General features: G+C 32.9%; 5 protein-coding genes across 6 annotated transcripts; 1 reads left to right on the top strand and 4 right to left on the bottom strand.

The window, feature by feature from the left end:
- Positions 1 to 3,791: 3,791 nt before the first annotated feature.
- On the bottom strand, positions 3,792 to 5,161 carry LOC131603177 (2-oxoglutarate-dependent dioxygenase 19-like). The gene is made up of 3 exons (XM_058875451.1): positions 4,616 to 5,161; positions 4,210 to 4,537; positions 3,792 to 4,124 (listed from the first exon to the last, which is right to left on the bottom strand). The coding sequence occupies exons 1-3, from the start codon at positions 5,134 to 5,136 to the stop codon at positions 3,879 to 3,881; spliced, it is 1,095 nt and encodes a 364-aa protein (XP_058731434.1). The 5' UTR covers positions 5,137 to 5,161; the 3' UTR covers positions 3,792 to 3,878.
- A 258-nt stretch (positions 5,162 to 5,419) lies between these two features.
- LOC131603178 (E3 ubiquitin-protein ligase RING1-like) lies at positions 5,420 to 6,750 on the bottom strand. Its single transcript, XM_058875452.1, has one exon. It carries the CDS (start codon positions 6,608 to 6,610, stop codon positions 5,588 to 5,590), a length of 1,023 nt encoding a protein of 340 aa, XP_058731435.1. The 5' UTR covers positions 6,611 to 6,750; the 3' UTR covers positions 5,420 to 5,587.
- A 3,861-nt stretch (positions 6,751 to 10,611) lies between these two features.
- LOC131607776 (uncharacterized) lies at positions 10,612 to 11,984 on the top strand. 2 transcript variants are annotated; one of them, XM_058879735.1, is made up of 5 exons: positions 10,622 to 10,958; positions 11,037 to 11,099; positions 11,247 to 11,329; positions 11,450 to 11,652; positions 11,786 to 11,984. In XM_058879735.1, the coding sequence occupies exons 1-5, from the start codon at positions 10,753 to 10,755 to the stop codon at positions 11,885 to 11,887; spliced, it is 657 nt and encodes a 218-aa protein (XP_058735718.1). In that variant the 5' UTR covers positions 10,622 to 10,752; the 3' UTR covers positions 11,888 to 11,984. The 2 variants fall into 2 exon arrangements, with proteins under 2 accessions (XP_058735719.1, XP_058735718.1); XM_058879736.1 differs by lacking the exon at positions 11,037 to 11,099 and having other exon boundaries at positions 10,612 to 10,958.
- A 70-nt stretch (positions 11,985 to 12,054) lies between these two features.
- Positions 12,055 to 12,766, bottom strand: LOC131607777 (classical arabinogalactan protein 1-like). Its single transcript, XM_058879737.1, has one exon. It carries the CDS (start codon positions 12,561 to 12,563, stop codon positions 12,198 to 12,200), a length of 366 nt encoding a protein of 121 aa, XP_058735720.1. The 5' UTR covers positions 12,564 to 12,766; the 3' UTR covers positions 12,055 to 12,197.
- Positions 12,767 to 23,979: 11,213 nt separating this feature from the next.
- On the bottom strand, positions 23,980 to 24,393 carry LOC131607775 (classical arabinogalactan protein 4-like). The gene has a single exon (XM_058879733.1). It carries the CDS (start codon positions 24,339 to 24,341, stop codon positions 24,063 to 24,065), a length of 279 nt encoding a protein of 92 aa, XP_058735716.1. The 5' UTR covers positions 24,342 to 24,393; the 3' UTR covers positions 23,980 to 24,062.
- Positions 24,394 to 25,213: the final 820 nt, after the last annotated feature.

Raw genomic sequence — 25,213 nt, 5'->3', positions numbered from 1 at the left:
TGCACAAGAAACAAAGTCCAAGAATATCTAGAATAATCATCAACAATAACTAAAGCGTATACATTACCTCTGAAGCTTCTTGTCCTTGATGGACCAAATAGATCCATATGCAATAATTGAAGTGGTCTTGTTGTAGTCACCACATTCTTTGGTTTGAAATATGATTTGGTTTGCTTTCCCTTTTGACATGCATCACATAATTTATCTTTGACAAACTTTATCTTAGGTAAGCCAATAACAAGATCATGTTTGGTTAACTTATTTAAATGATCCATATGAATATGGGCTGCTCTTTTATGCCATAACCATGATTCATTATTGTTTACCAAAAGACATTTTTCTTTCAAAGATAAATCATTTAAAGAAATCATAAAAATGTTATTAATTCTTGTACCTTTGAGCTTTACCTCATTGGTGACTTCATCGATGATCAAGCATTCCTCCTTAGTGAATTTGATCTTGAAGCCTTTGTCACAAAGTTGGCTAATACTTAGAAGATTATGCTTTAGTCCTTCAACATAAAGAACATCTTCAATTGATGTGAAAGGTGGTGCACCAACTTTGCCTTTGCCAAGAATTCTTCCTTTATTGTTGTCTCCATAAGTGACAAAACCCTTGGCCTTTAACCTTAGATCTGAAAATTGGTTTAGGTCACCCGTCATATGCTTTGAACAACCACTATCTAGATACCATAGGTTTGAGGTGGTCTTCAAGCATGCCTACAAAACAAATTAAGTTTTGTTAGGTACCCAAATGGCTTTGGGTCCATCATAGTTAGTTCCTTTCTTCACCCATACATAATGTCCACTAGGAACACTAAAGTTCCTTACATAACAAGCATTGGGTGTGTGACCAATAATACCACAATAAAAACAAGTAGGTTCAAAGTTACTTCTATATCTAGGAGGATAAGATTTCTTCTTAACAAAGTTCTTCCTTTTAGGATAATGTTGCATTACTTTAGGCTTGATCACTTTCTCTTGAATTGGTTGGTTACTAGCCTTGACAAAGATAGTCTTGTTGGATTTTGGTTTATCAAATTTAGAGAAACCAAGTCCGCTCTTATCATTGGAGTATCTTTGTGTGCTAAGAACATTTTCCAATCCAATTTGCCCTTTTTCATATCTTTCTAAAACACGTTTTAATTGGACAATTTGGAAGGAAAGTGATTCACAATTCTTGCATGCAACATTATCTTCTTGAACACTAATCATTTTTTCTTTGTCATCTTTATGTTCTACTTCAATTATCTTAACCTTCTCTTCTAAAGATGATATTATTTTCTTTTGAGATGAGATAGTTTTATAGAGAATTTTACATTCTTTTAATAATTCATCTATTGCACCTTGTGCACCATTATCAAAAAGAGAATCATCATAACTAACCTCGCCTTCTTCATCGTCGGAGTGGTGTGATGCCATTAGTGCTAGGTTTGCACTTTCGTCACTATCGGAGTCCGATGAGGAACTTACTTCATTATCTTCCCATGCTATGTAGGCCTTTTTATTTTTGAACTCCTTTTTGCCTTTGAATCCATTCTTCTTCGAAAGTTTTGGACATTCCGGCTTTATGTGTCCTTGTTTCCCACATTCATAGCATGTAACTTCTTGTGATGAAGTGGATGCTTCTTTATCCTTATGCTTTGAGAATTTCTTCCTTTTGACAAAGTTAGCATTATCAATATTATTTTTATTACCAAAAAATTTGCCTAACCTTTTTACAAGAAGCATGAAGTTTTCATCTTCATCCGATGTATCTTTCATTTTGCTTTCCTTTGAATCTACCTTTAATGCAATGCCTTTGGATTTCTTCTCTAAGTTCTCATGCTTTTTCAATCTTCCAAGTTCCGTCTCATATTCTTGAAGTTTTCCAAATAGTGTTGCGGAAGTAAATTTTGATAAATTTTTCTTTTCGGATATCGCCGTCACTTTTGGTTGCCACTCCCTTGTCAAAGATCTGAGTACTTTAAGATAAAGTTCTTCGGTAGTAAGAGTCTTACCAAGTGCCTTCAAGTGATTTGTCAAATGTACGAATCGTTTTTGCAAATCGAGAATAGTTTCTCCGGGCTTCATCCTAAACAGTTCGTACTCTTGGCTTAAAGTATTCAATCTTGATCTTTTAACTTCAGTGGTACCTTCATGAGTTTCTACAAGAGTATCCCATATTTCCTTTGATGTTGTACATGCCGATACTCGGAAGAATTCATCCATACTAAGAGCACCTTGAAGGAGATTGACCGCCTTTTTGTCAGCAAGAACCCTCTTTCTATCGTTATCATCCCATGACGCTTTAGGTTTATCCGATCCAACACCGTTAACGACAGTTACAGGAACATGAGGACCTTGTAGGACAGCCTCCCATACTTCTTCTCCTTGTGCTTCTAGATGAGCCTTCATTCGGATTTTCCAAAAGTCAAAGTATTCACCACAAAACAATGGAGGCTTGTTGTTAGAACCACCATCTCTGAAAACCGGATTTTGATTTGCGGAAGCCATTCTGGATCTTTAGGAACAAGTTACCTATAACTTGCTCTGATGCCAAATGTAAGTATCAGATATGCCTAAGAGGGGGGGTGAATTAGGTACTTTATAACTTTTTCGGTTTTATGGTGTAAAGTGATTATTTTTCTGGTTTATGGTAATGTTATTAAAGGATGTAAAGTGCAGAAAAATAAATGACACAAGGATATATCCTGGTTCCCCTCACAAACCGAGAGTACTCCAGTCCCCTTACGCAGTAAGAGATTTTAATATAGTTGGTATCTTGTACAAGCCTAACCAAACACCAAGAACAATCCTCTTGGATTTTTCACTAAGACCACTTATGAGAACAATCCTCTCAAAGTGTCTAACTTGTTTCCAACAATTCTGGATAACAAGAATACAACAAGTATTTGATTTTGTATAAGAGTTTGAATAGTAGAACAATGTATCAATCACTTGATTGATCTTCTCTTTCACATAAAACAATTCACAAGGATAAGTTAGTGCTCAATGTATATGAATGTATGAGAATATTTTTCTGAAAAGATATGTAGCAATGCAGAAAATTTCTCAATGAAATTTGAACAAAAAGGAACACTTTGTTTAAAAATATTTGAGAGATAAAGGTTGTGAATATTATGAAAGAGGTAAAGAATAAAATCTGAAAAGTATAGAATATATAGGTGACTTTACACCTTTTAGAATGGTTGCATATTGATGAAACAATGCAATGATTAAAGACTTGAAAGACAAATTCGTTTGGATTCAAAACAGCCTGAAAAAGTGCCACTGGTTCAGATGTAACCGGTTACCTAAAGCATGTAACCGGTTACATGATTACGTTATGCCCAGAAAATTCAAATTCACGACCATGTAACCGGTTACCTAAATGATGTAACCGGTTACATCATGTTGAAAAACATTAATAACAAATGTGAAACGCTACTGCCAGCAATGTAACCGGTTACATGTTTTTGGTAACCGGTTACATCATACTAAAGATGTTTAAAAACATATTTTAAAAGGGCTAAGACTTTATGGTATGCATTTGTATGAAACTTTGATAATGCATTTGTATGAAAGTATATATTTTGAGCACTAAACGATATCAATGTAAAAGAGTTTTAGTTTTGTACCAACATTTTAAGATCAATCAAACCAAGTCTTTAATCTTCATGAAAGTTGTAAGTCTTGATGTTCTATCCATTTATCTTTGCTCATCCTTTTTGAAATATGTTGTCTTCATCAAAACTAAGTCTTTAAGTAATTATGGAGAAGCTTGAAAATACAAGAACCGTGCAAAGCATATGAAGAAAATCATTGTGTGAAACTTATTTATACATGTTATCTATTGTTTGGCCTACTACTTATAGCAACACTTGAGATGATTCAGAATCAGATTTTCACTTTGTTAAGCACAGACTTCCCATAAAGCTGGTTGCTTCGTTGAAGTTCCATGTAATCTATGTGTTTCATCCCAACATATGCTGCTGGATTGCTTTCACTGTCTAGTAGCTCTGAAGCTGGTTCAACCACAGTCTCCAACGATGGTGCAATAACCGTTGCCAGCGACATTCTAGTAGCTCCTTTGCTCACAGTTGCTCTATGTACTACACTTTTGTACTTGCCATTGCTCATAATCTATTGCAAAACCAAAACGGCAAATAAGATAATAAAATATTCTAACAGACACAGACATTAGACACGACACTGTCATGTATTGTACCTCAAGATGATCAGACACAAGGACCAAGAAACAGTTTGAAGTGGAGCTGACATTGATCCACTTGCCCTTGTGAAGAACTTGAAGCCCACTAACTCCGTTCTGTATAAGTAGGTTCAAGAGGCCGTGATCAGAATGCGGGGGCATTCCCATTGCAAGTTCCGGTTGAGGACAAGGAGGATAAAAATTTGCTGCCAACATTTGTAAACCAGAATCTAGATTCATTTTTCTGTTTAAATAGTTGAGTTCCAATCCTAAGCTTTCTGATATTCCTTTCAGTAGTTCCTTTCCTAATTTCCATGTTCTTCTACTATACTCTTCAGATGTTTCCCTTCGACGACAAAAGAAATTAACTTAGAAAACAAAATACCATGTCCTAATAAAAGTGATAGAGAGAATAAGCAAAAACCTGAATCCGGAAGGCTTGATCGGTGAGTGAAATTCGGGGTGAACGATGATTTTAACGAAATCTCTCCAGAACAAGACTCTATCCTCTGAAGCATTGAAGCTGGTTCCATACCTTATTGGATCGAGTACATCCTTACCTGCATACTCTTGTTTCTCTTCCTCTCTAAGATTAAAGAAAGCAAAAACTTGATCAACCATTTTCTCCACGAGGCTCTTTGAAACAAAGTGATTAATTAGCATGAAGAACCCCCACTCTTCACAAGCCTTGCCTATGTCATGAATAGTTTTGGTCCGTTGATCAGGTGTACCGGTGGCAAGGAGGGAATAATCAATAACTGGAATTGGATCATTGTCATCTGGTTCTGCTACTATTTCATTTCTGTCATGTGGGCTGGTGGTGAATTTGTATGAGGATGGAATAGAGTTGAAATCTGGTGATTCTGATAATGCTTTCACACTTTTGAAACTAGTTTTTCTATTTTTGGATTTTTTGGTAACTTCAGGAGGAACTGATGAAGCCATTTAGAGTAACAGATAAAGAAAAGACAAGTGACAAGACACTATTATATAACTAAGCAACAAAAGATGTATCCATTTTTGTGTTCTCTTCCTTACTCGGTTAAGGTTTATCTAAAACGCGTATATCAATCTAGCTAACTATTAAGGATTTGGATTTTGTACAACGCAGATTTTTTTATTAAAGATCTAAAATACCGACTTTTTAGTCTTTTAACCACATAGTTCAGATGTGACTGACTGCATGCAATTATGCGAGTTACACGGATAGTACCTACAAATCAAAATCTAACCATAACTCACGCGTTCATATTTATTGCTCATGATCACATTACACTACTTTTTGTTTATGATAACATTGATTTATTTAATTCATACATAAAATTCTCAAACTCTCATAATCTTGTTGAGTTAGAAAGAAAAAAAAACACTGTAGTATGCAAGAACAAGAACACAATCAAAAGCTTCTAGGTGGAACATTTGACTTCTTCTGGTTGCTGCTATACAAAGATAGTATATGTTTTCCATTGAAGGATCTTGACCTATCCATTGAGCTAGGAGCACTATGCATATTTCCCATATTGCCATTTCCACCAACCCTCTTTGAAACAATTTGTTCATTGACTTCACCTACCTCTTGCTTATTGGAAAGAGCAAGATTGATCTTAGCAGCAGAAGACGAATCAAAAGAAACTGATCTTCTTGGCTGCACATTTACCATCTCTAACCTTGAACTCTCATTTTCCTCAACCTCTTCATCTTCTTCTTCTTCTTCTTCTTCACCATTTCTCAATTGATCATCATCAACAACACTATCTTCAATTCCAATTCCATGTTCACCGTTATTTTCCGAATCTTCTATCCGAGAACTTTCGACAAAAACATTAGGCTCCATAGAAGGAATCCTTAAAGGATCAACAACAATAGGAGCTCTACACATAGGACAACTAGTGTGTGATCCAAGCCAAGTATCAATACAAGGTAAATGAAAAGCATGGTTACACTTAGGCAAAAGTCTAAGATTCTCATCTTCTTCAAACTCACTCAAACAAACAGAACAATCCGACCCATCAATCAAGCCTTCACCTTTCTTGAACTTAACAACAGTGATTGCATTAATAACGGCTTGTTGAAGACCAGGAGTTCGAATATACCATATGGGGTGGTCAACAACAGAACCATCATCATGTTGTTCATCAACAGCAAAACCATGTTCCGTTTGTTGCCTTGTTAACAAGGTTCTCCTTCTTGAACTGTTCCTGTGGGAGAAAAACTTGACATAGATAGCATAGCAGCATAAAACAATGAAAATAGCTGCTACAATAGAAAAACTTATGATCAAGTAAGTGGTGGTTTTGTGTTTGGAGTTGTTAGATGGTGGTGGTGGAGGGAGGACGCTATAACAGTCTGTGGAACAAGGCTCTACATCATCATGACACAAGACTTCACATGTTATGAGTTTTCTGTGATGAAGTCCCATGGTTTGGGTTAAGGGAGAGAGAAGAATAATCAAAATAACATTGATAGGTGAAGAGGAAGGAGGTAGGTAATGGATTGGATGAAAACTTGGTTTTTGTTAGGTTGAAATTTTGACTTTGGGGAGCTATGAATTTTCTTTTTCTTTTTTTTGGAGTTAGCTTAAATCTTAATCTTCTAAGACTATTAATTAAATGAAAAACAAATAAGATAATGTCTATACCTAATAGTTGAAAAGTAGGTTGATGCTTATATCTTAAATCTTAACCATGCATAGAAAAATAATTTTACACTATTATTCCATAAAGATTCATCAATCACCTATATCACACAACTAATTTAAAAATATTAAGATAATTTAACATGAAACATGTGGTGATTGGTTGACAGTGTAAAATATTAGATAAGATTAACAATTTGATTCACTAATAATAATGTTAATTAAAATAATAAATACTATAAGTCGTGATGAAATTAGATAGAGGTATTGTCTTGAATGGGGTGACAAGGTGTGCGTATGGTGGAAGCATTTGTATAATTTTTTTAGCAAAGGAGGTAGAGAATTGGAATTAAAATCATCCAATTTGTATGGTTGGGAGTGGGATGGGTACTTTATTTTTGTGTGATTCATGGTTGAAACGAAGTGTATTGTGTAATAGATATAAGAGATTTTTTACCTATCTTTAGATAAAAATGTTCCAATTGCTTAGATGTGTAGGTTGGGGCGGGCACTCAATGGAGGAGGTAAAGGTGAAGGTGGAGACTTCTTCCTTAAAAAATTACTTCTGAAATGTTGTGTGTTGTTTGCTTTTGTAAGATAAATGTCATGATAGATAGGTCTGGAGATTTTTTCTTCAGATTAGGAACTAATTATAGAATGTTATGTGTTGCTTGCTAGTTAATTCTGATTTGAAAGACAATTGTCATGATAGATATGTGTGAAGACTTTTTGTTTGGGATGAGAAACTGATTACAGAATGTTGTTTGTTGATTTAAATTTGTTTTGAAAGATAATTGTCATGATAGATGGGTGTAAAAACTTCAAGGTAATGGAAAATACTTTGTTAAAGGCGTTTATCATTTGTTAACTAAGAATATGACTTTCGATCCATTATTCTCTAGTAATTTAGACTGGAATAAAGTGGTTTGTTTGGCGATAGTTGAAAAATAGACTCTCAACTAAAGATAACCTACCTCATCGTTGAATCCTTAATTCAGATGCCTTGTTGAATTGTGGTGGATAAAATTCTGGCACAACATAAAAGAACAAATGTCGTATACGATGTCAAGACACTAGGATATCGAACGCAATGTCAAATGCAATGTCACGACATCGTAACACCAAAATAATAAACCAGTTGAAGTAATTTGCAGGAAATAAAAATAACACAGGTCAATTGTTAACCCAGTTCAGTGCAACATCACCTACATCTGGGGGCATCCAAACCAGGAAGAAAATCTACTATAATAGTATTAGTTTGAAGTTCTAAACAACCTCTGATTTTAGAAACTTCGTACCTAATCACTACCCGTGCTATTTCTATCTAAGACACTCCTAGATATAAGACTCGTCTCACTTTCATTCAATCACACAACGTGTGATAAACAACAATGACAATCAAAGAGGGGGCACACTCCAATAAACAGAATCCACTCTTGCTTAAAAGCTTATTATTAATTCACAATTACAACATAACTAACAGTCCAACCCTAGCTAGCAACAAACGATACAAGAGTGGCTCACAATAAACAATGAACAGACGAAGCCCTAATAATTGACACTTTTACATATGCGGCTCGTGCTCTTCTTAGGTTTAGAGACTTCCTTTTTATGGCCACAGAAATGCTTGGGCTTGATGTTCAATTTGGGCTAATCAATCAACAAATCAAATAAAATATTCCACATAATATTTTGGAAGAATTTGACGTTCCTTTAAATATTTCGACATCTGTAACACAATCTTCTGCACAAAATCAGGAAAATAATATAATGTTTCCTTAAATGTTTTGACATCCAATATTGAGAAAGAAATCATCAGATATCTCATACTTGAAACAAATCTTTACAAAATCAAATATTCATTTAGGCATCTTGGATCTTGTGAGTGATGTACATCAAGCATTTCAAAAGAAATAAATAGTTTAATTTTTCAATCAGAAGAAATCATAAACGACACAAATTATAGATAGAATTAAGTTTAATTCTTGGTAGTGGTTTCAAACGAAAATTCTAAGTTATTCAAATTTCAAACAGGGTGGAAGAATCCTTTGAGGTGTCTTATCTTATTTAACTTTTATGAATATTGTGTGTTGGCTTGAACAATATTGTATTTTGAATGTTATCGATTCTAATATATTTTTATTTTTTATAAATGAAGCTTTAAACTTAAATTTATATTTTTTTATTTTATTCTTAAACTTTCATTTATAAATTAGGGGTTAGGTTTTCAAAAATAGCTTAAGTTTTGAACACCAAAAAAGTTAATCTACGCGTTGAAATATTGACTTTTGGCATAGATATCATTTTCAATGCAGCTGGTGTAGGAGGATTTGGGCTTATATTACTCCAGCCCACTATCGTTAAATAGACAATGACACTAAAGAAACCATCTGAAAATGTCAAAAATGATACTCCCTCCGTCTCATAATAAGTGTCCCATTTGCATTTTTTCCTTGTCTCAAATTAATTGTCCATTTACAATTCCAATGCATCAATCATTATTATTTTTCCACTATTATACCCCTATTTAGTAACTTTCACGTTATTCAACTACTATTAATAGGGGTATTCTAGTAAATGACATTAACTTTTTTACTAAAACCAACACATCCAATCATTTTCTTAAAAACCGCGCATTGCTCAAATATGACATTTATTATGAGACGGAGGGAGTAATAAAGTAGCTCAAAAAGTCAATTAAATACTTTTTTTTATCTAAAAATAATTGTAAATCTAATGAGTTGCTTGCGACGTGCATGTCACATAATTTAAAACGTACCACAGCAAATGGTGACAAAGAACTTTGTTTACCCAATCAACATCAATCAACATGTACCTTAAGACACAACTGAAAATCAAAATTGTAAAAGACATTGAAAGAGTTATGCCACTATTACTAGTCCACGTAAATTTTAAAAAAATTTATTATTAATTTCTTTTTCTTTACAATTTTTAAGAGAAAAATAATTAGCTGTTATTTATGGACTTAGCAACACAATTTTTTAATATAAAAATAAAGTTTTCATCATTTCTAATTTTAAAAAGTGAAATATATATCATAATTTAAACAAGCAATCTCAAAAAGTTCATGTTTCATCTCTTAGGCTATGTTTGGATTAATGGAACATAACGGAGCAGAGTGGAGCGGAATATGACGGAGCGGAGTGGAGCGGAATGGAATATAGATCACATTCCATTGTTTGATTAATTTTTTTAAAATCTTTCATTCCATCTCATACACCCCAAATTGGATGGAACAAAAAATAGAGAATTGGATGGAATAGGATGGAATTGATTCCATCATGTTCCATTTCATTCCATTGATTATTTGCAAAACCAAACAATGGAACCTCGTTAATTACCACTACATTCCATTCCATCATATACCACCAATCCAAACATACCCTAAACTTGCTTCCAAGACTCACATTCAATATACTTCCCTTTCACGAATCAATGCTTGCATTATTTCCCGGTTCAAAACATGCGTTCAACCCACTTATGATGTTCTTGTTACATACTGTATTCTAGAAAGGAACAAATCAAGATGACATAAGAAAATGTATAATTTCTACAAGCAACATAATAGATCAGAAAGGATAAGGAAATTTCACAAACATTGCCTTCAAGGAACATCATATCCAACACACATGACATACCCGATACCTAGTTAGCGTACGTTTTCCTTTGCTTGTAGTAACCAAATTCATATCCAAAAACATTAACTTCATTTTATTTTCCACACTTCGTGTTAACTTTCCATGCTTTATTATTCAGCAATTTGTTTGGAAGTGTAACCAAATCCCACACGTAACTCACAAAGTAAAATTGAATAATCAATATAAATAAACTAGGAAAATACCTTTGACAAGTTCATATCATATTTTTCTAATTCCAGAAATTGAAAGCTTGAAACTTTACAAAATATGTCAACAAAAAGCTCATGGATGACTCTGAAATTCAGAGGTGTTGTTGATGTGATTCGTGCTAGCAGATTCCAACTAAGCCATGGTGGTGGATTCAAAAGAAACACTCCAATTGTGACAGTATCTAAGGTTGGAAATAGTTATTGGATGCAACCTGGTATACAATTCTTCAGCACCAAAAGAAACACAAGCACTCACGCAAATAGGTTAGATTTAAATATCATCTTCAAATCAAACGGTTGAATTTAAATGCTGAAATGTGTTTTCAACTTGTAATTGATCAGATTAAAGAATGATGAGGCTCAACCTGAAGCTCCGGATTCTAAAATTTTCGCCTTTACTTCATGGTATGTAAAACATGTATCTATATACATTTATGTAAGACAAACAAAATTGTTCTGATAAAACATAGCAACGTTTCACAAATTTGTTTCTTGTCATAAAATATGATAAACAATTGCATTCTTGTCATAAAATATGATAAACAATTGCAGGGTTAAATGGGTTTTGTGTTCTTTACTTTCTTTCATGCTACCTTTCTGGAGACAAAATTGGGCAAAACTACAAAGAATAGAAGGTATAGTCAAATATTTTACAAGACTGGATTAATATCTTAATTTAAAAATTAAAAAAAAAAAAAAAAGACTAGATGAGAATTACACATTTGTTAATTGAGAATAAAAATTTGAAAATTCAGAAGAGGCAGAGTTTGTGATTGAAGAGGCTGAAAAAGTTGCAGAAGTAATAGAAAAAGTGGCTGAAGAAGCAGAGAAGGTAAGTGAAAACATAGCAGAAAAGCTTCCAGAGGATGCAAAGTTAAAGAAAGCAGCATTGGTTGTTGAAAATGTATCAAAACAAGTTGCCCATGATGCACAGATAACAGAACAGTTCATACACAAGGTAGCTTTCATTCCTATGAACATTAAAATGTGTAGAAAAACTCGTTCTTAAAGTGATTAACATTATTAATTTTTGCTTATATTTGATTAAAAAAAGTGATTGTGCTTAATTTTTGGATTATATAAAAACACAGATTGAAGAAGTTGCTGATGACATTGAAGATTTAGAATCATTTGTGGAACCAGTAATTGACAAGATCGTAAAGAAAAAAGATACTGGAAAGAATTCTTGTTAAATTATATAATATTTTATATGTACAGAATTGATTTAATTCAACAGATATGTAACGAATTTCACAATGGTATGAAAGTGTTGAATACATTTCAAAGCAATTATCTACGATGCAAATAAAATAAAATAAATTGCAAGGAAATAACAACTGAAGAGAAAATAATATATCACTCATTAAAATAATAATTAAATTACACAATAAGAGAATAAAGGAATCATCGAACAGATCGATCCAAACAGAGCAAAATGTAGGTAAGGTTCACGATCCATAGTTAAAAACTAAATAAATTAAATTAAAAGGTAAAATTTAATCTCTACATCATCAAAGCAGCAGCGAAAAGCACGACAGCGGCAGATCCGGCGACGGTGAATCTGTTCAAAGCGGCGCTGTTTTGGGAAGGTGATGGTGCTTCAGATGGTGAAGAGATCGCTGATGGAGTGACAGCAGGAGTGGCGGCGGGAGAAAGAGGAGGAGAAGGTGGAGAGTTGACGACGGAAGGAGAAGGGGAAGGAGCATTGTTCACAGGCACAGAAGGAGAAACCGCTGGAGACGGAGACTGGGAAGACTTAGGTGGAGATGCAACCGGCGATCTGGTCGGAGATGAGGCTGGAGCTTGAGCGACGGTGGAAGCAACCAACAGTGTAGCCATAAGAATCAACAGAGCTGTGTGCGAGGCCATGGTAGAGGGGTGAAGAAAACGGGTAGAGAGATTTAAGCAGCGAAAACAATTGGACGATTGTGACTGTGGTGAAGAAGGTATTAGGGTTTGATGGGTATTTATATTATAAGTGTAACGGCTTGAAGACGCGTTTCTAGGGTGAGTCGTTTCCGCTTTCAAGGGTCCGCAACTAGGGTTGAAAATAGTGATTACTATTAAGTAGTCATAACTTAGTCACTGAATTATGGGATACAATCCAACCCTAAACATTCTACTAAGAAGATCAAACGGGTTATAACGACTCATCCTAGAAACGCGTCAAGCACTAATTTCATAATGTAATTTTTAGAGAGATTCAAAATTTAATTTTTCTGGTATATAAATTTTATTAGGCAAACGAGTAATTTAAATTTGAATAATTTTTAAAGTAAAGAGATTTATAAATTATAAAAAAATAAGAGAAGTACCGATCGTATAAAATAATGTATACGTTTTTTTATTGAATAATAGAGTAAAATTGTTTTATATTGTTAATGTATATTTTTTAAACTTATAAATTATATGTTGTCGAAAATTAAATTAAGAGAATTTTAAATATTAATTAAAAATTAAATTTTTAAAATTATTTAAATTTTGAATATATATATATATATATATATATATATATATATATATATATATATATATATATATATATATATATATATATATATATATAATATGAATTCTATTAAGGTCTAAAGTTGTCGAAATGGGTCGATCTATCGAGCTAACCCACAAGCTCTATTTTTGATGTGGATCGTGCAAAAAAAAACCTTAAAAATACATGATTCTTTCTTTTGACTCAGCCCACCTGACCTATATTTTTTATTGTTTGAATCGGGTCGGCCAAGCGGGCTTCGGACTAGCATATTAAAAACAAAGGTTAATACCTATTTTTACCCCTACCAAATGGGGTTGGTTTGAAAAAGCTCCCTGCCAAAAAAAAAGTTGCAAGAATGTCCTCAACAAATTTCAAAAGTTTCATTTTGGCCCTTTATTTGGCCACATCATCAAATAGTCTGATGTGGCAGTATTTTTGTATCCAGAGGGAGAAGAAGAAATGGGTGAGAAGTGAGGGGAAGGAATAAGAAGGAATGAAAGTGAAGGAGAAGCTTATAGGAGGTTATGAGTGTCCTACTTTTGTATTCTCTGTTGCAGAGGAGAACCGAATATACCATCCTTGGATAAGAGAGGTGACAGTCAAGTTACTAGGAAAAAAATTTGCTATAAGGCTTTTGAAACTAGATTTAAACAAATGTGGGTGAGGAAAGCAGTGATAAATATAATTTATTTGAGCAACGATTACTTCTTGGTGGCCTTCCCTCATGAAAAAGACAACAATGTTGCAATCTCATATGGGTCGTGGTTTATATATATGATTAATACCTTAGAATTAAGGATTGGAGTCCAAATTGACACAATTAGAAGTTAAGTTTGTAGAAACCAAAAGGAAAATAGAATCCCTAAAGCAATCTATTGTAGATAGTCAAATGGATAAGAAAGAGGATGATGAACCGTCTCGGTTCAGTTGTGAAATTTATCACATTTGGCAAAAAGAGTCTAAAATTCTTAAAGTCAAATTGGACAAGAAATTACAACCAAAGATTACTTTTTTCATTTATCCTTTAAAATTTGAAAAACCTTAGAATAAATCTTGTAAAAATCATAGCTTGGTTAAAAAGGATCCAAACTACAAAAGTAAATCTCATCATAAGTTGACTTGTCACTATTGTGGCAAAAAATGTCATACTGTTGAAAAATGAAAATTTATGAGCATTTTGGTTCCTAAAAATGCAATCATATTTTCACTCTCTCCAAAGGATCCAATGAGATTTCGCTACATATCACCTATGTTTGATCTTGTAGGTTAAATGTCTTGGCTCTATGGAGAAGAGATGGATTCTCTATAATGGGTGCTCAAGGCATATGACATGAGACATTTCCATATTCTCGGACTTAAGGGCGAAGAAGAAAGGCTTTGTGTCATATGGAGATAACAGCAAAGGTGCAATACTTAGAAAAAGTAGTGCAGGTAATCCCTCATCTACTACTATCTTCGATGTTATGTTAGTTGAAGGCCTTAAACATAGTCTTCTTAGTATTAGTCAATTGTGCGACAATGGGTATAAAGTATCTTTTACAAAAACTCATTGCATGATTATACACAATAAAAAGAAGGATTGTATGTTCAATAGTGAGAGGGTAAACAACATCTATATGCTTGACTTGAATGATGTGTCATTGTCTAGTGCTAAGTGTCTAGTTATAGTGAGTGAGGATTCATGGCTATGGCATAAACGCCTAGGTCAAGTCAACTTTGAGCTACTAAATAAGGTGGTGTCAAAAGATTTAGTAATCAGTCTACCTAAAATAAAGTTTTCAAAAGATCACCTATGTGATGTGTGTTAAAAGGGGGAAGCAAACAATAGTACATTACAAAAACATTGTTTCAACTTGAAGACCTTTTGAGCTTCTTCACACACTACTACAAAAAAACACGTCTAACATCAGACGTGAAATGTGTTTGACGTTGGATACAGAAGCGAGGTAATGTAAATCGTCATGAAAAGCTACCCATTATCACATCGGTTATTGAAACACCGAGGGGTAAAGATAACTGCACATGGGTTCGATTCCCATCATCAGTATTTTTATTATTTTTAGAACTGGATGGAGAACCACAACAAAACGAACAATAATGAAGAACAACAAGGACAAAATTAACAAGAACAAGAATAACATCAATGACACAACTCATTGGGAACCTACAATGTACACGTAATTACATCAAATTATGCGTAAGAAGGAGTGAGAGGAATATCAAAGAAAGGAAAAAGAAATTTGAAAAGAAAAAGAGATGTAATCTTTCAACAGCTCAATGTAGCTAGTCTACCAGAAGATCTTTCCAAATTCCAAAATAAGAAAATATGGAGAATTAAAAAGGCAATAATTAGAAGGAATTACTAGTAATTGACATGCGAGGAATCTTTTGGATTTTAGAATTCCAAAGATCGAAGAAGAGGAAGAATCAATATAAAAATGAAAGAACAGAGAAATAAGAGAAGAGGAAGAATCAAAATGAGTACTTCTGCTGAACTTTTATCCAAAGAAATAAAAAAAGATGTCCAAGTCATGAAAGAACCATAACAGAAACTGTGTGCTTCATCCAATGCTGAGAGAGAGAAGCTGGCGTGGACGTAGAGGTCCAAGTCATTGAAAGAGACCATGCTGCTACCGAACCTTTGAGACCCAAGAGAGCTGTTAGGAAGAGGAGATCAAGAAGAAGAAAGGTGAAAAGGCCAGTCATCATTGATTCTAATGATGATGATGGAGAAAATTATACTTGGTAAAACTTTCTGTCAGCCAGAGGATTTATATATGATTAATAAAAAAATGAACTTTTTGTAATTTTACTTAGTGAAAGTTTTATTCTATGGTTTCTTATCTGTCAGCTTAAGGTTACAACTAATTTAGAGGTTTCATCCTATGGTTTCATACACACTAGTCTATCAGCTTTCATCCTATACTAAATTTGAATAAAACTAAAACAAAAATAAAGAAAACGCTTCATATTTAAAAATTATAACTTACAGTAAATTATCTTGGAGAGGTCCAAGTATTTCCCATATTCAATGATTCTTTAGGCATTTTGCACGTTAACCATCCAAAAAACCTAAACCTAAACCTAAAACAACCCAAAGTAATGCTTCTCAACAATAACAACATGCAAGAAAAATTGTAATGGAGAACAACAACAACAAGAAGAACAATAGTAATGGCGAACAATAGCAACAACAAGAACAACAATAATTGAGAAAAACATCAATAACAAGAACAACAGTAATGGAGTACAACAACAATAACAACAAGAACAATAATATCATACCGGTGAGAGAGTTTTTTTGTTCGCTATGACTCCTTAGAGAAGAAGTGTTCTTTCGTTAGGGCTCAAAGTCAAAAATTGATTTAGGTAGAAACTTAAGGAATTAAAAATATAAAGAGTATTTATCTCGGATAATCTAAAAAACTGAGGTAACGAACCATCACATAAAATCTACAAAAAATAAAGGCACCTTTTTGGTTGCAGAAAAAATATAGAGTTTTTATCTCGGTTTTACATAAAACTGAGATAACATATCCATCGTAAAATCTAAAAAAATTAAAGGCGTATTTTTGGTTCCATATAAAACATTAAATAAAAGGAGTTGGGAATCGAACATCAAACCCTGAGCATATATTTATGTCGGTTTTATTTAAATTTGAGGTAACTAATCTATTATTTTATTTTTTAAAATAAAACAATGCACTCCGGTCACATGTACCTGCGGTTTTTTACCTTACATGGTGAAAGCTTCATCATAAAAAGTGTTATTTGTTGTAGTGACGTGGATCTCTTTGGTCCCTCACGGACAAAAAACCTAGGTGGAAACTACTCGGTTTTGTTATTGTAGACGATTACTCTAGATTTTGTTGGACCATCTTTTTGTGAGCAAAGATGAGACATTTTTGGCTTTCACACATTTTGAAAAGTCATCCCAAAACAAACTAAATTCAAATGTTGTTGCAATCCGAAGCGATCGTGAAGGTGAATTTGAAAACCACCTCTTTAAGAAATATTGTGATAAGTATGGCATTGAACATAACTTTTCAATTCTTAGGACTCCACAGCAAAATGGTGTGATGAAGCGTAAAAATCGTATTTTAGATGAGTTGGCAAGAACAATGCTCAATGATAGTTGTCTACCTAAGTATTTTTGGGTCGATGCTATTGGCACAGTGTGTTATGTCTTAAATATGATACTTATTTGTCCTATATTAGACAAAACACCTTATGAACTCTTAAAAGGTAGAACACTAAGTTTATCACATCTTCATGTTTTCACATGCAAATGTTTTTTTATAAATAATGGTAAGGATAACCTTAGAAAATTTGACGCGAAAGTCAATGAAGGTATCTTCCTTGGATACTCTCGATCAAGTAAAGCTTATAGAGTGTATAATAAGAGATTACTTATTGTTGAAGAGTCAGTACATGTTATTTTCGATGAGTCTTATCCAAAAAATGATAGAAAAGGTATTTCTTTTCATGATACAGTTGCATCTACAAAAGTCATACTCAAGCACACCGAAGAAGGAATTGATCAACCTAGGTCGGTGAAATCTGAGGAGTAGGAAGATGATGATCCTAAAAAGGAGAAAGGTGAAAAATAAAATAAAAAGGATTATCTTCCCTTGAAGTGGAGAACTTCCAAGGATCATCCAATCGACAACATTCTTGGAGACATCACAAAAAAGTAACTACTCGCTCTAAGGTAAGTAATTATTGTTATCACTTTGCATTCAAATCCCAAGTTGAACCTAAAAACGCAAAGAAAAAAGCCTTACTTGATGAGCATTGGCTTATGGTTATTCAAGATGAATTAAATCCATTTGAAAGGAATGATGATTGAGACCTTTCCCCTCATCCGCGAGATCATCAAGTCATGGGCACCAAGTGGGTTTTTAGGAATAAACTACACGAACACGAAGTGATAACTAGGAACAAGGCCCGGATAGTGGCTCAAGGATATAACCAAGAAGAGGGCATTTCCTATGAGGAAACTTTTGCTTTGGCTGCCTGCCTTTAGGCTATAATCCTTTTTCTAGGTTTTGCATGCTCTAAGAATTTCAAATTATTTCAAATGGACGTGAAAAGTGCTTTCCTTAACGGATACACTAATGAGGAATTGTGTGTTTCACAACCTCCTGGTTTTGAAAATTATGAATATCCTAATCATGTTTACAAGTTAAAGCGTGATTTATGTGGTCTAAAATAAGCCCTAGGGCTTGGTATGAGTGACTTAGCAATTTCTTACTTGACAAAGCATACTTTAGGGTCCGTTTGGTTGGGAGTAGATGGAGGGGATGGGAGGGGATATTTATAAAAATATGTGTTTGGTTCATTTTTTATCAGGGGAGGGGAGGGGAGCAAAATCCCTCCTAGACTCCCTTTTTGCTCCCTCCAAATTGGAGGGATTTGGAGGGGAGGGAAGATTCAATAATCAGAATTTTATTATTTTTCCTATTTTAACCTCAATTATTTTTTTAATTTCAAAATCGTCCTTATTGAATTATTAAAGACTAGATTATTTCTCTGTATTATTTCACGTTTATTTTTTTCTATTGTGCGGTTGTTATTTGTGCGTTGTTGTTCTCAGATGAATTTTTTTATTTTTGATTTTGTTGAAGTTCCCTTTTTGATATTAGGTTTTTTATTATAATAATAACATACTTATACTTATATCTGTACTTATTTATAATATATGATAGTAATAACCTTTTTTTATTATACTATTAATGATAATAATAATAATAATAATAATTATTATTATTATTATAATAATAATAATAATAATATACAAAATATGCAAATATAATATATTTATGTTATAAACAAAAATTTTAACTTTAATATTATTTGTTCAATTTTTTTAATATTCTAACATTATTTTATTTATTTTTAATTATAAAAATTGTTTTATTGGGTTAGATGAATCATATGATCAGATAATGGTTTAATTTGCGTTGAAGATATATAGTTCAACTAATGTGTGTTGTTGTTTACGGTTATATTATAGTTTATGAATGAACAAGTTTTTATTTGGTGAAATTTACTCAATACTATTGTTATTTAGAATTATTTTTACTAAGTACAAATAATAATATTTATAAGGATAAAAAGGTAAATTGATTTTAAAATCCATCCCCTCCCCTTGTGAACCAAACATACTTTTGTTAAAAATCCCTCCCCTCCCCTCCCCTTCCCTCCTCTTCTTTGAACCAAACATATATTTAGTTAAATTCCCTCCCCTCCCTTCCCCTTCATTCCCCTCCCCTCGATTAAATTCTCTCCCCTCCCCTCTGTTGAACCAAACGGACCCTTAGAGGGAAGGTAGATACTACACTTTTCATTAAACGTCAAGGAAAACATATACTTCTAGTTCAAATTTATGTTGACAATATCATATTTGGTTCTACTAACATGTAATTGGTGAAGGAGTTTTCTAAGCTAACGCATGAGGGATTTGAGATAAGTCTAGTGTGGGAGTTGAATTACTTTCTCGGACTTCAAATCAAGCAACTCAATGAAGGAGAGTTTGTTTATCAAACAAAGTATTATCACGAATTGCTAAATTTATTCGGCATGGATGAGGCAAAAATAAATTGACACCCCTATGCAATAAATGGTAACTTGGATAAAGATGTTAATGGTAAATATGTTGATGTCAAGAAATATAGAGGTATGATTGTATCTCTTTTATATCTTACTACGCCAAGGCCTTGGTATTATGTTTAGTGTTTGTATGTGAGCTCAGTATCCTTAGATACCTTCATGGTACATCTAAGTATGGGCTTTGGTATTCCAAAAGAAGCGATTGTAGTTTGGCTGGTTACTCCAATTCTGACTTTGCCGATTGCAAGTCGGATAAGAAAAGTACTAGTGCAACTTGCCACATATTTTCAAACTCCTTAGTTAGTGGGCATAGCAAGAAACAAGTTTTCATTGCTTTGTCAACGACCGAGGCGGAATATGTCGCAACCGATAATTGTTATGCTCAAATTTTATGGCTAAAACAATAATTACTCGACTTCAATCTTAAACTTTCACGTATTCCTATTATGTGTGATAACACTAGTGCTATTAACCTAACCAATAATCCAGTGTTACATTCTCGCACTAAGCATATTGAAATATGTCACCACTTCCTACGTGACCATGTTTAAAAAAGGGATGTTGTGTTTGAGCATATTGATAGTAAGAATCAACATGCGAATATCTTTACCACACCTCTTGCAATCGAACCATTTTTCAACATTCGAAGAGAATTGGGGATACTTGATATCTCAAATTATTCCTAAATATAATTGATGCGTGCATTTTATATACATTTGGCCAAAACTCTCTTGTGAGAGTCTCATATTAAGCGGGTGCATCCTCTGTTCTATTCATCTATGAGGTAATATCGTTCCATTTTCTCCTTGAAAGTAAGCTTTTTACCATTACAATGTTCCTTAAGTTTCAAATGTTTGATATACTCAATGTATGGTATATTTCATGAATGTTCACTTCCAAATATTTCAATTGACAATCATGGTATGTTTTCAATTTATATGCTTATAGTGATTTTGTGTTATTGATTCTTTAACATTTGAAGTATATGTTCTTGGTGTCTAGTCATGTTATGTGCTATCTATTTTAACATGAATTAAATTGAGTATGTTAGTGTAAGTGTAATTCTTGATGAAGCCATGTCATATTTTGTGCAACATCGAGAGCACCAATGTGAAGAGTTGTATAAACATGACGTTTTTAAAGCGACTCAAGAGTTTACCATTACATTACATTCATCACCTTTCATCTATTTATGTTTCTTATTGTGTTGATTTGTAGCGCCTTTTATTTATGTTTAATTTTTGCATCACTCCATGTATATGGGTATATGCGAGTGCTTGTTCTTACTATTGCAAAATGTCTATGTGAGATATATTCGTATTTGTATGTTAAATGATACTTCTCATGGATTGCTTTGTCTCTTTTTGATGTTGTCAAAGGGGGAGAACCATATGCGAGAAGAAGTTGGGATGCACATATTCATGAGAAGCCTTCATGAAGACACAAAATGCATCGTCGCAAGTTTTTCCATCATCGAAAAGGGGGAGTATGTGAGTGCACTTGTTCGTTATATGTTTTGCATGATGACAAAACTAGGAAAACTTTATCATTTCTATACATTGAACAATATCTCTGAGTCCGTATAAGCACATATGCATTAGGGATCATAAAATGCACTTAGAACAAGTTTGGAAAAGGATCATGCATCAAAAGTTAGTTACATGGCAATAAAAATCAGTTGCATGCTTTAAAAATTAATTTTTGCTCAAAACACAAGTCTATGTGTCGGCACATAAGTTCTATGAGTTGACACATATGATGCAGTTTTAAATACTGTAGTTTCTATTTCTCATAAGTCGACACATGACCTAATATGTGTCGACACATGTATTAACATGAGTCGGCACATGACTTATATGTGTCGACATATGCTTTAGTTTTTTTTTAAAAAAATGTATTCTTTTTCAAACTTCTAGGTTTCCTTTTTTCCTTCAACTTGCACACTTATAAATACATCATACATGCATCATTTTCAATTTAGTGAAACTATAAACATATACAAAGATTGCTCATCATCTTCAACCTTCAATCTATTTATACACGCAAACAAACTACACATAATTATTTTTTGTTTGGGTACCATCTAGACTACGTTGATAATGTCTCATTTAGGTTGGTATAACCGATGTATTGGGTTGAGAATCTTTGGGAGTTTTATCATAAAAACTTTGAGGGTTTATCCTCCAAGATCAAGTTGTTGGTTTGAGGGTTTTGACAAGATCTTTGCTATTCGGATTCGATCGAGTAAAAGCATTGAAGAATGAGAGGTTCATGCAAAGGAATAACATGAGACGGTGAATCATTTGGAGATCTTAGGTCACAATAATTTGTAATTTGGATTCGACTGGGTGAAAGCTTAGAAGAACGGTGGTTTCTTGCAAAGGAGTAGCGTGAGACGGTGAATCAATTGGTATTGTTGGGTGACTTGATCAAACTCAGATCAAAGGAGGAGAAGTGCAACGACCAACATCAAACATAGAGTTTGTAGGGTTGAATAACTACATATCTCTTGTAAATAATTTTTTGCATAATAAGGTTGATATCTCAATTCTAAATTGAAATTGGGGGCAGACATAGCCGTAACGAGAACGATATAAAATTCCAAAATAACTCCTCATATCTTCTATCTCTCTATCTCTCATTTAAATTGTCATAAACAAATTATTAAATACATTGATTAAGTAATCAATTCATAGTGATTTTTCATTGATGATTCAAAGCTAAATTAGTTTATTGATTGTCTTACACAAAAGTGAGTATATCATATATTTCTCTGTTTTTAGTTGAATATTACAGAAATTTTCATTGTTCAGTTCACAATGAAATTTGATTATAGAAATTGGGATGATTTGAATACATTAAGGTAACATTCTCCATCTAACTTTTGACTTAAATGCCGAACCAATTACAAATGTTAAGAATTACATGGAATGGATGGAACCTTTCAACATTTGTATAATTATTATTGTGGATACACCTCAGAATGCTCATATCAAACTAGCCAAATTGTATCATATTTATAAACTTCCTAGCATTTCGAATCTTCCAATATAATATTTAATAGTCTTTAATTTTGTTAAATAGTATTTTTTTTTTTAAAAATATTTTATACTAAATAACTCTACCCAACTTTTTGTGTTAGATAGATAAAAATTCACCTATTTAGTATGTTAGCTAACTTGCTTTATGTTTCCAATATATGACTTCTACCATACAAAAAAACAAGTGTATGTAACTTCAAGAATGAACATATGCTTCAATTTTTTAAAACTTATAGAGCATTTTTTTTAAAAGCTTCAATTTTTTTTAAAAATGCTTTATAAGTTTATTACAAACAACATTTTATTAAAATTAAAATAGATGTATTTGTTAAAAGGGACAACTTCTCTACCCATCACAATAAGTTGGATAGTGTACCTCCAACCAATCACATAATTTCATCTCATTTAACACATTTAATTATTTATTAAAATACTATAAAAGTTTGTTGTTTTCAAACTCTTTTACAAAGAAGTAACTTTATCCAACATTTTAAGATGGTTAGATAAGAATTCACCTTGTTAAAAAATACATAAGCCCAACCAATCGTTAGTTGGTCCAGTGGTGATTGGCGCTGGACTTAGTAGGGAGAACCAAGTTTCGATCCCCCGCAGCTGCGATCGGGAGGGGGCTTGACCCACTTGATGCCAGAGCTGATCCCCCGAACCGGACTATACCGGTGGTGATAAACCAAAAAAAAAAAAAATACATAAGCCCAACTACTTAAATTTCCAATCCATGTTTTGTTAAGCGTTGAAAACTAGTTATTAGTTATGACTAATTTTATTGAGTATGGATTCGAACGGTTCAAAACAGAACCCAAGGACTAACTATATGATTAATTTTTTTTTATATTTAACTATATGATTAATTTTAGCATCTACTATTAGTTAATATAATGACATAAAGGATTTAAGATCACGAAACTTTTGGACGTTATTATTATTATATTAAGTAGTATTTGCCATTATGTCTGATTACGAATAATATCACAAAAAATAATCGGCAGTGCAAATATAAGAAAAAATATTTAAAGAAAATATCAGAAATTGAAATAACTAATTGTATCACTTACTTAGATAGTAAATAGATTACAGAATGAAATATCACACAGAAACAAAAGAAAACAGAAGCAAAAGAAAATGTGTTAAAAAGTTAAAGATCAATGTAAACTTATAACTAAAAACAAAATAAATCAAACTAAAAAAGAAAGAGTAGCTCTCTCTCTACATCACGAATGCAGAAGCGAAAATCACGAAAGCCGCAGATCCGGCAACAGTGAATCCGTTCAAAGCAGCATTGTTTTTGGATGGTGATGGCGCTTTAGCTGGAGACTTCGAGACCGGTGCCGGAGTGACGGCAGGAGGAGGAGTGGAAGGAGAAGGTGGTGTGACGACGGTGGATGGTGAAGGAACTGGAGGAGTGACAACTGGTGGAGATTGAGCAACGGTGAAAGTCACCAACAATGCAGCAACTAACATCAACACAAGAGAGTAAGAAGCCATTGCAGAAAGATGAATAAAAATTCAACAGATGAGAGAGCTGTGAAGAAGTGAGAAATTGTTGTGAATAAAATATTAGGGTTCGGAGGGTATTTATACAAGAAACGTAACCGCTTGAAGACGCGTTGATCTATTTTAAATTACTCCTATCTTTAATTCTTTTTGGAATTTTATCATGTGTACTACTTGGCAATTCGTAATTCTGGTGTATTCAGATAAAGACGCAATAAATAAATATTCTTCGTTAAACGAATATTCGGTAGAAAAATTAAAAAAATTGAAAAAAAAAAATTGAAAGAAGAAATAAAATATACTATATATGTCTATTGTTATTTGTATCTATTTAATTTAATTTTATATTAATAGCTCATAATATAATATTGATGATCTTTTTTTTAATTAACCATATTATTAATGATCTTTAACTATATATAAATGACATATAAAGATTTGATATAGTTTTTTTACTTTAAGTTTATTCTTTATTTAATTTATATTTTTCATTCCAAAAATAAACTTAAATACACATTATTTTCTTTATTTTGACCGAATTCAAATTTAATCTTCTACTTTAAAAATTGAATTTTTCTTTTTTATAGTATTTGTTTCTTTTTAGTCGTCCTCGTTTTGTTTTTGTTATTTGAGAGTAATGCAGCACAACTTAATTAATTAAAGATTTTGAAATTAATGTTTTAAAATTGAATTGAACCTGTTGGTTGAATCGTTCTATCTCGAACGGTAATTTAATCTGATTCAGTTTAGACCAACAAATCACACTACATCTATAAAATCAGGATAAAATCATTTCAAATGCAAATAGTCAAACTAATTTTGCAGAAGTGAGACCGATTTTGCTAGACTATTTAAATTTTTTT

This window comes from Vicia villosa, linkage group LG5 (assembly GCF_029867415.1).
Source record: "Vicia villosa cultivar HV-30 ecotype Madison, WI linkage group LG5, Vvil1.0, whole genome shotgun sequence".
In the NCBI taxonomy this organism is placed as follows: domain Eukaryota; kingdom Viridiplantae; phylum Streptophyta; class Magnoliopsida; order Fabales; family Fabaceae; genus Vicia; species Vicia villosa.
The sequence above is the reverse complement of the archived record's forward strand: the minus strand, read 5'-3'. Positions and strand labels throughout refer to the sequence as shown.

What these genes read in the sequence shown, in the direction of transcription:
- LOC131603178 (XM_058875452.1), bottom strand. Translation starts at nt 6,610, where the DNA reads ATGGGACTTCATCACAGAAAACTCATAACATGTGAAGTCTTGTGTCAT.
- LOC131603177 (XM_058875451.1), bottom strand. Translation starts at nt 5,136, where the DNA reads ATGGCTTCATCAGTTCCTCCTGAAGTTACCAAAAAATCCAAAAATAGA. An exon ending in ATCAAGCCTTCCGGATTCAG is followed by an intron (nt 4,538 to 4,615) that starts GTTTTTGCTTAT and finishes TTGTCGTCGAAG; the next exon opens with GGAAACATCTGAAGAGTATA. An exon ending in TTGTGTCTGATCATCTTGAG is followed by an intron (nt 4,125 to 4,209) that starts GTACAATACATG and finishes GTTTTGCAATAG; the next exon opens with ATTATGAGCAATGGCAAGTA.
- LOC131607776 (XM_058879735.1), top strand. Translation starts at nt 10,753, where the DNA reads ATGTCAACAAAAAGCTCATGGATGACTCTGAAATTCAGAGGTGTTGTT. An exon ending in AAAACTACAAAGAATAGAAG is followed by an intron (nt 11,330 to 11,449) that starts GTATAGTCAAAT and finishes TTGAAAATTCAG; the next exon opens with AAGAGGCAGAGTTTGTGATT. An exon ending in CAGAACAGTTCATACACAAG is followed by an intron (nt 11,653 to 11,785) that starts GTAGCTTTCATT and finishes ATAAAAACACAG; the next exon opens with ATTGAAGAAGTTGCTGATGA.
- LOC131607775 (XM_058879733.1), bottom strand. Translation starts at nt 24,341, where the DNA reads ATGGCTTCTTACTCTCTTGTGTTGATGTTAGTTGCTGCATTGTTGGTG.
- LOC131607777 (XM_058879737.1), bottom strand. Translation starts at nt 12,563, where the DNA reads ATGGCCTCGCACACAGCTCTGTTGATTCTTATGGCTACACTGTTGGTT.